At 43.0% G+C, this 12,360-nt stretch overlaps 1 protein-coding gene across 1 annotated transcript in view; it reads right to left on the reverse strand.

The window, feature by feature from the left end:
- Positions 1-12,360, reverse strand: part of MCM8 (minichromosome maintenance 8 homologous recombination repair factor) — a 34,775-nt gene that overhangs the window by 20,953 nt on the left and 1,462 nt on the right. Inside the window, exons 2-8 of the mRNA XM_090051715.1 lie at positions 11,823-11,985; positions 11,563-11,637; positions 8,031-8,113; positions 6,990-7,139; positions 5,760-5,863; positions 5,266-5,464; positions 4,790-4,875 (exon numbers count right to left, since the gene is read on the reverse strand). Coding sequence (XP_089907841.1) covers positions 4,790-4,875; positions 5,266-5,464; positions 5,760-5,863; positions 6,990-7,139; positions 8,031-8,113; positions 11,563-11,637; positions 11,823-11,958 — 833 coding nt within the window. The 5' untranslated portion in view covers positions 11,959-11,985. The remainder of the gene's footprint in view (positions 1-4,789; positions 4,876-5,265; positions 5,465-5,759; positions 5,864-6,989; positions 7,140-8,030; positions 8,114-11,562; positions 11,638-11,822; positions 11,986-12,360) is intronic.

Consider the following 12,360-nt stretch of genomic DNA (forward strand, 5'->3'; position numbering starts at 1 on the left):
CTAAAATCCTGCAGCCCTCATGAAGAGAGAAATTCAGTGACTTCAATGGGAGTTTAGTTATAGCACCCCTAAATATGTTAGCATTTGAGTCATACATAACAGCTGGCTATTTCACCTATACATTGATATAAAAAAGCTAAGTTAAATGAATTGTTCATTCTAGTTAGCATGCAATCTAGCATGTGGTCTCCTGAAACGAGGAGGGAACACTTCCAGTAATTCTGGACAGTATTGGTGAGTCCACAGATGATTGAGGGGGCCCATCCAAAATCTGCGTTTGACTGTAGACATGGCAAAGTTCTGGGAGGAAGGATAGTGAGGTGAGCTTGCTCAGAAAGATCAGTGCCTTGGTGTATATCATGGCACCACTGAGGACAATTCAGTGCTCAAGTCCCCCAAGTATTCATGTTAATATTGTATTTCTTCAGATTGGCATTCCAGGTGTTCTTCAATCTCTTCTTTTGCCCATCCCGAGTAGCGACCACTGGTGAGCTGGGATTACAGAACCTGCTTTGAGAGCCAGTTGTCAGGTATCCTTATGACATGCCCTATCCAACAGAACTGGTGTTATATAAACATGGCTTCAATGCTGGTGGTATTTACTTAAGCCAGAACACTGGCATTCAACTCACCATTTTTTCCAATTGATTTGGAGGATTTTGCTAAGACATTCACATTCCTAATGGTAACATTCCAAAGCTTTTAAGTTTTTCCAATTCATCATCTAAGTTTTACACCCATCTAACAGGGTAGAGGTAACAACAGCCTGGAATATGAAAAGTAGGGTTTAGTCCTGATGTCATGATCGTCACAAGACCATTTCAGAGATGTCCAAAGGCAACAATAACAGATTGTATCCAGTGTAATAAGCCATGCAATTAGAAAGAGACCTTTGCTGCAAAATTCAGACCCATTTTGGGGTAAGATGTTGAACTGTATTCACTACAGACAGAGATTTCTGAGCTCTTCTTTACAGTTTTAACAGCACCCTCTAGTGCTATTCTCAAGAATCTGTAGCACTATGATTAAAATAATTTTAGAAGGTTTGTCAATAGAAAAAAAACAATACAAAACAGTGGTATGTTAAAAAAAAAGTGACACTTAAATTTTGCTACCACCTATTTTATAGTTTTTAAATACCGACCTGTACAATTTGGATGCAGAATATCAACTTCATTTCCTTGAATGATTCTTCTTTTTTAGCAATCCCTCACCATCAAGGATGATCATCTTCCATGACTTTCTTATCTGTGGGTCCACAGATGGGTGATGAGGCCAATATGGGATTAACAGGCTCTGCTGCAACTAGGGCACATTTCCAAATGTTTGCCTTCATTGATTTTGAGTGCAGTAAAAGCGATCCCATTGAACATGGTTATCTAGTCAAAAAGAAGGTAGAGCGCATCTTTTCTAGCTCCCTCTTCCTGTGGGGTGAGTAGAGTGGATTCTAAAGAGAGCTGTTCAGTCACAGTTACAGCTGTCGAATCATATTCCTGTCCTCATCCAAGTGCTAGTTGACCTTCTTGTAACATGCCAGTTCATGACCAGGAGCTTCCATACCTCAAAATCCTGCTCTCATCATCACTAGCTGGTTGCTAAAAGGCTTGAAAAATGTGCTGGGAAAGTAGTTTTCATGGAATATACCTGCGTATGATACCTTTTATCATGGGGAAAGTGCTGCACATCAGCTCCCACACAGTTCTTAATATGAACAGGACCTTAATCCAATGGTAAGCAAGCCAAGACAACTAGAGATTTTATTCTGCTGCAGTCTTCATCTGCCTTTATAGCCGCTGAGATTGTAACACCCTCTTCTGCCTGCTCTGCCATTGAGGACTTGTAGACCTATGGCTGTGGGCTGAGCAGGCTTATATATAGTCGTGATCTGTACTCTCTATGTCAGAGCACCATCGAAAGGATATATGTGGCTCTTCAGGAGGGAAAACATTGCCATTTGCTGACCCCACCACATCCTGGTCATGCTGTCACTACTTGGTCAGCAACTGCTTAAACATCAGAATTACCTCCGCTTATTTCACAGCTAACCTTCCCTATCTGTCATTCCTCTATCCGCCACCTGTAGATTGGGTAGGTAACTGAACAGTTCTGCTGCCAGCTTCTATGATAAAGGTGATGTTCACTGTGGATGGGAGGGAGAGCAGCAGATTTGATTTATATTGACTTCAGCAAGGCTTTTGACACCAGTTCTTATGACATTTTTCTTGACAAGCTAAGGAAATACAGACTAGACCAAGGTCTGTAAGGTAAACACAAAACTGGTTAGATCATCATGCTCAACAAGTAGTCACCCATGGCTCAATGTCTAGTTGGGAGATGGTATCAAATGCGGTTTCCCAGGGGTCTGTCATGGGTCCAGTATTGTTCAACATAATCATTAATGATTTGGATGATGGGATTCAGTGGAGGCTTAGCAAATCTGTGTTTGATACCAACTTGGGTAGAGTTGCAAATACTCTGGAGAGTAGAGCTAGGATCCAGAATGACCTGAGTAGACTGTAAATATGGCCTACCGTCAATCAATCAGAGGAGATTCAACAAGGCCCAAGTGCTAAGTCCTGCACTTGGGACAGAATAATTGCATGCACAAATGCAGACTGGAAAATTACTGGCTAGGCTGTAATACGGTAGAGAAGGACCTGAAAGTTACTGTGGATCATAAGCTTAAACATAAGCCAACAGTGTGCTCTCACTGCAAAAAGAGCAACAGCATCCTGGGTTGTATTAACAGGAATATCACTTGCAAATCAAGAAAAGTAATTTTTTCTGTTTTATTCAGCATTGGTGAAGCCTCCTCACTTGGAGTATTGCATTTGATTTTGGTCTCCACACTTGAAGGAAGATGTAGACATGTTTAAGAGAGTTCAGTGCAAAGCAACACAAATGATTAGGGGCCTGAGAAGTATGATGTGTAAGGAAAGGCTGAAAGAAGTATAATTATTTAGTCTGGAGAAAAGAAAAAACTGAGGAGGGATTTGATGGCAAGTCTTCAAATATCTGAAGATGATTTTAAAAAAAAAACATGGAGATGGGGCAGAAGAGGAAATTTAGATTTTAGTTTAGGAAGAACTCTCTGACTATGAAGGTGGTCAGAAACTGAAACAGTTTATCTAGTGAAGTTGTGGAATCTCCATGCTTGGAAACTTTCAGGAGCAGATTAGACACTTGGCCAAGATGATTTAGTTAGGGATGATCCTGCCTTTAGAAGGGAGCTGGAATAGATGAACTCATAAGGTCCCTTCCAGCCCTACTTTCCTATGATCCCATGAACCTGAAGAAACAGGACTGTAGAGAAACTCCAACACAGGTTAACTTGGAGTCTTGGGACTCTAAACTGAAATTACTCTGTTTGTTCATCCAGTTAAGGTTTGCTAAAAAGGGAAAGGAACATCACAAACTCTTCAGAATAAACACTGCTGTAATACAGAAAATATTGCTAATACAACAAAAGTGAGGAAAGAAAGTGGATCTCTTTAGGAAAATGATCCTAAATACAAATTATGGGGTATCTTTATTGCCTCAGCAATTTCCTTCCTGTGGGACTGCACAGATGAAGTCTTCCTGTGCTGCCGATTCCAGACAGCACAAACCACTGGAGGTGCAAAGAGAGCTCATAATTTAAGAAATGCTTACTTATTGATTAGATGTAGAAAGTTAATGAACAGTAATAAATCACATGTCCATAAATAATTTCCCAATTCGGGTCCACTTTAAACTGTGAAGACTTAACCCTAAAATTTGCTACAATTTATATAACCTTCAATTCTGACAGTTCACAGAGTAATGCAACTTTGCTCATACAGCTTTATTCTCTGTCACATTTACAGCACGACCATCACAATGATGCCGTAACCAAGAATCTGAATTAACTAGGGGTGTGCTGATAAAGATTTTTTGGGCTGATACTGATGGCCAATTATAAACTAGACATACTGGTCAATACTGATCCAATCGCCGATATGCAGCCTGGCAGCTTGGAGCAACGTCCAGCCAGTAAGTCTGTTGGGGGGGAAGGGACAAACTATGGGGAAGCATGGTCACGCTTGAAGATAGGCTGCAGATACAGGCAGACCTGGACAGGCTGGAGAGTTGGGCTAATCAGAACCAGCTTGGGCGACTCATCCGGGGATGGGGAGGGGAGAGCTGGCTTCCCACGCCACATGCACCCTGGAGGAGGCATGGGGAACATGTGCCTCCTGGGTCTGTGCATGGGGCAAGGCCAGGTTGGCCGCTGCGGCAAATCTATGAAGCACATGTCCCTCATGCCTTCCCTGGGGGTGCAAGTCGTGGCAGAAGCTGCCCCCCTTCCCATTCCCCACGAGCCACCCGCTGCTCCATCCTAAGTCCCACCCCAGCTGGGCAGCACCTGCCCCTGCCCCACCCCACTTCTTCCCTCACTGTGGGGGCTGTGATCTGCCCTGCCCTACCCCCCCCTTTCCCTCCCCTGCACTGAGTTACCCGCCGGACACTGCTCTCCACACTGCCAGGCTGGATTCCTGGCCACACGCAGCAGCTGCACGCATGGATGCAGCATTTAAAATCGGCAACATTATCAACCACATTGGTCAAAAACAGCAGATTGCCAATAATGTCAATTTTCCTTTTATTGGTACTGATCCGATATGAACCAATGTATTAGTGGTGCACCTGTAGAATTAACCTAGTATACTGAATAAGGACAATAGATAAAGTGTAGCAGCATTTGGGTGAAACAATTCCTTTGTAAATGAATTTTTGAACACACACACACTTACTTAAAAAGGCCACTTACTTTATAGACTGCCAGTCCACAGTAATTGTTAAAGAAGAGCTTCTATCTGCAGTGAATGATCGGCCACGGCATTCAGGAATAGGACACTGCAACAGGATTAATTCATGATCAGGTCTGAGTTAAGTCAAATAGTTCTCTTTACTGCACAGTTTAAATTACAATATTTGATTCCAAGGCTGGGAGGAGGGGGTAAAAATCAGTACCATTCTATATGCAGCTCATAAACCACATAAGGGAAAAAAAAGCTATAGTTAAAGAAACTGTACTTGTAAAGATTAGAACTATTAACTAAAGTGGGCATGATTAAAAGAGAATTCACATAGTGAAGATATAGAGTAACAGTGGGACACATGATTTTTTTAATGTACCAATAACTTAGTTTAACTTGCAGAAATCTTCTATTCCTTTCATCCTCCTTCAAATATTGTTGCTATTTCTTTCCAATAAAATTTTAAGACAAAGTTATTTTATATTACCTTTGTGGGGAGGGTATATTTTCCATCTGGCAGTGAAAGACTCTGAACACCTAGACACGTGCTGCATATGAAAGCCATCTTGGTGCAGAGAGGCTTAATGTTACTGACCCGCACAACAGTACCACGCAAAGCAACATATTTTCCATAGCAGTTAGCCCGAACATTCTTCAGTCGTGTCAATGGGTCATAGTTGTAGACCCTAAAATGAAATGTCAACATTTTTATTTAAGTCTTATTATCTCTTAAATGAAGGACTAAAATCTATTAAAAATGTGTGCAGTAAATCAGAACACAGCCAGAGGAAAGTGTTTATCAAAGGATCAGCCTTATACTTATTGTAACCTTAGATACTTTGCAGGGTTAAGTTCCTAATACTTATGCAAAAAGGAGGGTTTGCCAATTCCAAGAGGTATGCAGAGTTGTAGCAAACAGCTGTACAGAACCACTGAGGCACTCCACTTGTTTACTGCACCTTTTATTTCAAAGAAACTAACCTTGCATTTATACATGGCACATTGATTATAGGTTCTTCATTAATTGGCAATCCTTCTTGCTCCTGCAGTTCAGCTGCATGCCTCTCAAGGTCTTTAGTTAACACCTAGATAGAAAAAAAAATGCTAGCCTAGGAAAGGACAGCTGCAAGCTAATGGGTTACAAAAAAGTTGAAAAGTTTTTACAGTGGTCCCATTTAACATGATGTTCTTTTTCTGAAAATTCTGCTTGATAGCACATTAGTCACTTAGCTTTGCCATGATATCCTGGAGGATAAAGCCTCTACCTAACTCTGCTGAACGCCTCACTGAATATCAATGTGGGTATTGTTTGTGGAATCCTCTCTGTGGGGTGTTTATTTATTGTAAGCCACTCTGAGCATTTTGGATAGAGTGGGATGTACATCTAATAAATAAGTAAATGGAGATTATTTTAGTGATCTGGACTTTTCCATTCAACAACCATTCATTTTCCTTCCATATTTTAAATCCAGCTGAGCATCTTTGCTTTCATAAAAAGTAACCTCTGAAATGTATGTATTAGCACAGTTAAATGTCAGCATACCCGTTGGCATGTTTGCTGTCATGGCAAGAAACTACTTGTTTCAAGATATAGGACTTTACAACACAAGAAGTAGGAATTCCAAGGTCTATTCACTGCTTTGCCATGGACCTCATGCATCACCTTGGGCAAATCCTTTAAGATCTGCAACTTAGTTGCTCCTTGATGAGTAAATAATATATACATTGGGAATAGTAGCTCCATGCATCACAGAATCATTATCAATCTAGTTCACCAAAATGGTTAAATAATAGCAAGCTCAGCAGTCACGAAGCATTAGAGGAGACCAAAATATTATAAAAATATGATTTTAAAGGTACACAAAGGGTGGAGAGGAAAAATATTTTTTTTCTATGGAGAAATACATTTTTATAAATCAGGAAAAAAAAAGCTGTTTAGAAATAGGACTTTCTTCTGACACTGCTTATCATACTATAATAGTTATTAGTTGGGTCAAATTCCTGGCCCAAGAAGCTTGATACACATGTATTTTTAGCTCAGTAAACCCAAATCAGTCAGTTTAACACTGCAATATAAGCAGCTTAACAATTAACACCTCATTGTTAGTATTCTTTAATAACAACATTTTTAAAAGAGTATTTATCAGTTTGATAACTACTTGAAAATATTGAGACGTAGTTACTTAACACCCATTTGAAACCCATATTTACCTGATGTATTGCTAGACCCATGCAGTCCAATATTTTCCGAGGCATATCTCTTAATTCATTTGATATATCTGGTATCAACTTAATTAAATCTTTATCGTCCATCAGCTCTTTATAATCCACAAGAATACTCCCTTTTCTTTCAATTTCATCCTAATAAAACATTTAGTTATGAAACAATCTCATTTCAGGTTAAAACAAAATATGTGAAAAGCTTTACTCATTATTTTTGAGACGTTAATTGAAATTTTAATATTATAAAAGCCTTAGTCTGTCTGTCTGTAATGCTTTACCTGCACTCGGATTTGTTGTCTTGGCAGCCAGTCAGAGTGCTCTGCACAGACAGAGACATATAGTGGGGTGCTGCCATGACAGCAGGGACTGAGGGGCTGGTGCTAGCCTCACCGCCCCCCCTCCCCACCCCGGGTCCCTGCTCCCTGGAGGCAGAGGGGGACAGCGGAGACCAAAGCACCACCATAATGGAGAGAATGGAGTGGGGGACCAAGGCCAGCAGTGCTCCTTGGAAGTGGTGGTGGCATGTGGTGTCACAGCACTGGCCTCACTCCCACCCTCCACATGGCAGAGTGCCCCCATGACAGCAGGGACTGAGGGGTGGAGCAGGTCCTGCTCCTTGGAGCAGGCCCAGGGTCCTTCTCTTTGGAGCCAGGGGTCAGAGCAGGCCCCCCACTCCAACAACAGCCAGCAGGGCGAAGGCAGTGGCAGGGAAGAGGACAGGGAGAGAGGGAGGGAAACAGGAAGGAAGGGGAACCGGACCTGAAGCAACGGGGGTGGGGAGGTGGCAGAGGAGTGAGCCTCTGCCATAAGCAGCAGATAGGGAAGGGAAGGAGCGGGCCTGAACCAGAGGTGGCAAGTGAGGGAATTGGGGGAAGCCGGACCCCAACCCGAGGCAACACAGGTGCCTCTCTGTTCCTGCCTGCCCCGCCTTCCCCCACCGTCATGCTTGATGGGCAATTTGCTAGTATACATAAAAGAACATACAAGAGTTTAATAGAGTTGAATGTAGCAATAGTGGTGTGTTTTTACCTTGTCATAAAGTTCAATGCGGCTTGTGAAAAACTTTTGAAATGCTCGAATCTTCTGGACAAAAGGAGAGCTGTCATCATAAGCTGATTAGATGTATATACATGTTGTATTAGTAATTAACACAGAAATTAATCAAAAACAGCAGCATCATATATCCTTTATTTATATAACCAAAATTTATTGTAGAAACCACGTCATATTATTAACTACATTAGCCGGAAAAAATAAATAAATACAGGCAACTACTTAAATAACTCTATGGTGCTTTGCCCCTGCAGTTTTTTCATATTTCTCTCATGCACAGATGTGTTCCTCTAAAGGACTGGATGGAATTCTTTTCAGAGCTTATCACTACATAACTAGTACTGTAATGACTCCTTAAAGGATAAACAGAAAAAGAGAAAGGAGTGTGAGATGAGAAAGTAAGGCCTGGTGAAGACCAGCTAATCTATAATACATGCACTTTAGCTATAATCAAAAGGACTACTGCATAACAATACCCTGCACTATTTCCCAGCAGAAGAAGAACAGATCTAGGACGCCTGTCTTAAAAAGGGTGATAGTTTCTTTTCGTTAAGTTTTTTTGTAGTCTGAAACAGGAAGGAAACCTCAGTAGCCCTTTTTTTTCTGACCTATATAACATGCTTTCAGCCATGAGGATCAATCCTCAAAGTAAAGGAGACAAGTTTAACACAGGGAATACTTTGGGAATACTTTAACAGAGTGATTCTCAACCAGGATAACGGTACGCCGTGTGAGAAAATAGGCAGCTAAATGCAGGCTCAGTCTCGTCCCTGCCTGGCCCCCTACAAGGAGGTCAGCACTGTAATAAGTTTTTTGAAATGGGGTACTCATCAATTCACAAAAGTTATGGAGGGGTACCTTGAGTAAAATGAGGCTTGCATCTAAAAAAGTTGAGAACTTGTTTTAAAACTGTATTTACTCAAATGTAAAATGAGGTCCTCCCCCTCTCCCCCATTCAGCATGAAGGGAAAAGGTCCTCATCTTGGATTCAAATACAAGCCTGAAGCAGGTGGCAACTTAGCTTAGTTTTGGCCCTGGGCTCAGTGCTGAAGCCAGAGCTGAGCCACCACCTAGCCAGAGCTGAAATGGCTCTTTTGGTGGAGAAGGGAGTATGCAGCAAGGGGGATACAAGAGGAGATCATAGTGAGAGAACCTGCAGCCTGCCCCATAGTCCCTGCATCTGTCCCCCCACCCCCTGTCTCCCACAACTGTCTCCTCCCCATACCTTCTGTTCCAGCTCTAGTCCCTCCACCTGCTACCCAGCCCAGCCAGGAGCTGCCACTTCTGATGGACTGCCCCAGAGGAACAGAGCTGCAGCAAAAGGTAAGAAGAGGGGGCATGGGGAAGCAAGCATAGAAAAGGGATAGGAAGCAGGGGTTAGGCACAGATAGAGCAGGGGTGGGCAAAAGATGGCTCACGGGCAGATACGGCCCACAGGGCCATTTTATCCGCCCCACAGGGCCCCTAAAAAAGTTTAGAAAATTAAACTGCATCTGTCCTTGGTTCCTGTCAAAGATGACAGGAACCAAGGGCAGTAGGACCCAGGGAAAGCCATGGAGAGCTCCTGCAACAGCAGGGCCCACCCAGCCCTGCCTCCCCAGCATGGGAAACTCAGGTAAGGGGAGGTGTGGCAAAGGGCAGGGGACTAGCTAATGCTGGGGGAGAGTATGCCTACTCAGGACAGCCTTGCGCAGGCTGCGGGTGGCTGCAGCAGGGAGCTCTGGGCATAGGGTGGGGAAAGGGCTGCTTTTCCTGTGCTCAGCACTAGCTCCTTCCCTGACAGCAAGCAGGGGGTTGGAGCTACACGCTGCACCCCGCCTGTATTGAAGGGCTGAGGGGGCACTTGAGTGAGCAGGTGTGGGAACAGGGCCTGTACCCGTGTCCCAGGGTCAGTGCCAGCAGGGCCCAGAGCAGGGCCACAGGGGTACAGGGTCCCGGCTGGCAGGGGCTCTATGGAGCCAGGCCAGCTCCCCACCTCTACCTGCTGGTGCAGCCCAGTCCAGCTCCACAGGCCCCTGTCAGCCTGGGCCCAGATGCTCTGGGCACCACCAGTGCTGGCCCTGGGACATTGGTCCCAAGATGGTGACCAGAGGGCAGGGCACCTGTCAAGGGGCAGGGCTACCCCTGTGGCCCTTGACAGCTTGTCACAACTTGGTAAGCGACCCTCTGCACGAAAAAATTGCCTGCCCCTGTACTATCGGGGGTGGGGGGGGAAGGGGGCAACAGGCACAGGTATGGGGGGAAGGAGTTGCGGGTGCAGGCAAGGAAAACAAAGAGCAGGGGTCTGGCCCTTTTACCTCTGCTTAGCCTGCCACAACAGTAGCAGGGGATGAATTTAAGATGACATTTCACCAATTAGATTCTGCACTTGGAAAATTATAACAAATTTGTAAGTTTTCATATACAGAATCTAATTTGGGGGTGGGGAAGTAGGGGGTATCTTAAATCCAAAGTTATTTTGGATTTAGATAAATATGGTGATTCAGAGTTGAAGGGGCAGAAAGTAGTTTATGTAGTGGATTCTTATGAGGCACGACCCAAAAAAGTGCAACAGGTGATGCATGTGAATAACATTGTGAATAACTAAGTTTCCAATAGACTACAAATTCCATTATGGTTCATGAACAGCCTTCTGGTTTTAGGTCAGCAGAACTTGTTCAATGTTTTGGTTTTGGGTTTGACAAGAGTCTGATGAAGACAGAATGCATTTTCCATTTTGCAGATTTGTTTCCAAGACTTAAACCTCCCACAGGAATTTCTCATTCATTTAGGCTGATTTTAGACACAGGACAAGAATAAAAGACAACACATAGTCACTTGCTCTTCATAACAGAGAGACCGCTGGGCAGCATTGCATCTCCTTGAGTAGGACTATCTAGCACTTTTAGGTTGTGCATGCACCCTAAATTTTCTCTGGTAGCTGTCATAGTACTTAAAAAGGTACCAACATATTGGATCCTGAAGTGCAACCTGACATATGTCACTGGTTGAAAGCAAAATTCCAAAAAGTACTTCATAGTAACTAGAGGTCCAGTCAAAGGACAAAATAGAGGGGAAGAAAGAACAGAAAGGGAGGGGAGTTTCTTTCTGTGCTCCTCCATTTTTTTAAAGGAGGAAATTATTTTCATGTTTAATTCATATTTTCCTTTATTGCACTTTGGGTTATTAGAAGGGTTTATGAATGAAGTCATTTATTTTTTCAACTTTCCAGTCCACTGGTTTCCCAATTGTGATTTGCAGCTCACCCATCAGCAGTTAACAAAGATATAGTAAATGGTTTACAGCTGGTCTACACATTGCACCAGCCCCACACATACACATATAGTGTTTTCAATTACAAGTCTGAGAGTACAAGTGCATGATGCCTTGCGAGAAATGCTGAGGATTAAAAGAGACTTGCTGATGTAAAAAGTTTGAGAATTATTTTTCTAATCTATTTGCTATTTACTCAACTCCAGGAAAATAAACAGAAATCGTTTCCCATAGAAAATGAATTAAAAATCCATACCTTCAGAGAAATACAGCTTCCACCCTTTGTATGGAGTAACTGGGTCTAATGTTGACTGAATTAATCGAGGCTGGGCTGAAAAGTATTAAAGTAAGTTTAGCTAGAGCAGTACAGGTATAGCAGCACCTCAGACTATTCTGAATTACTGTAGAGGACTAGTAAGCAAAGAGCAGCAGCTGTTGCACACAATAGTACATGGATAGGCACTGCTGTCCGAAAAATACTCTGCTTATTCCACCATAAGAGTAAAATTAACTCACCAGACTCAGCCTTCCCAGCATTTCCCTTCCAGTCTCCTTTTTGTCCTCTTCCTCTGCCTCGCCATCCTCCTCCTCCTCGCCAACTTTGAAAGCCTCTTCCTCGTCCATACCCTCTTCCTCTGGATTCACTGCTCATGTCACGCCATATAAATGAATTGTCAAACTGTGGGTTAAAAGAAAAGGAAAGGATTGTTAATGGAGAGTTATATACATACATAAAGAATTATATTACCTGGTTTCTTTAGCCAACTGTTGCATTAAAAGAACAAAATCAGGATTATTTCACTTGTGGAAAAAAAGAAGTCAAGATCCTTACTCCCCTAAAGAAGAAGGGGTGGGAGTACCATGACTGCCTGCACTGTCAGAGACGGAAAGAGGTTTTAGTCTGGTAAACACAATGAGATTGTGGAGGGCTGCCCAACCTGCTTACAGCAGCTGAGGACTGCAGGCCCAAAACATACCTCTCATTTGTACCACAGACTAGAAGGGTCAGCCTGGAGTCAGAACCTCTCCAAGTCTGCATGTGACCTGCACTATG

The sequence above is a fragment of the Crocodylus siamensis genome, chromosome 1 (assembly GCF_052110815.1).
Source record: "Crocodylus siamensis isolate JL-2025a chromosome 1, ASM5211081v1, whole genome shotgun sequence".
Lineage (NCBI taxonomy): Eukaryota > Metazoa > Chordata > Crocodylia > Crocodylidae > Crocodylus > Crocodylus siamensis.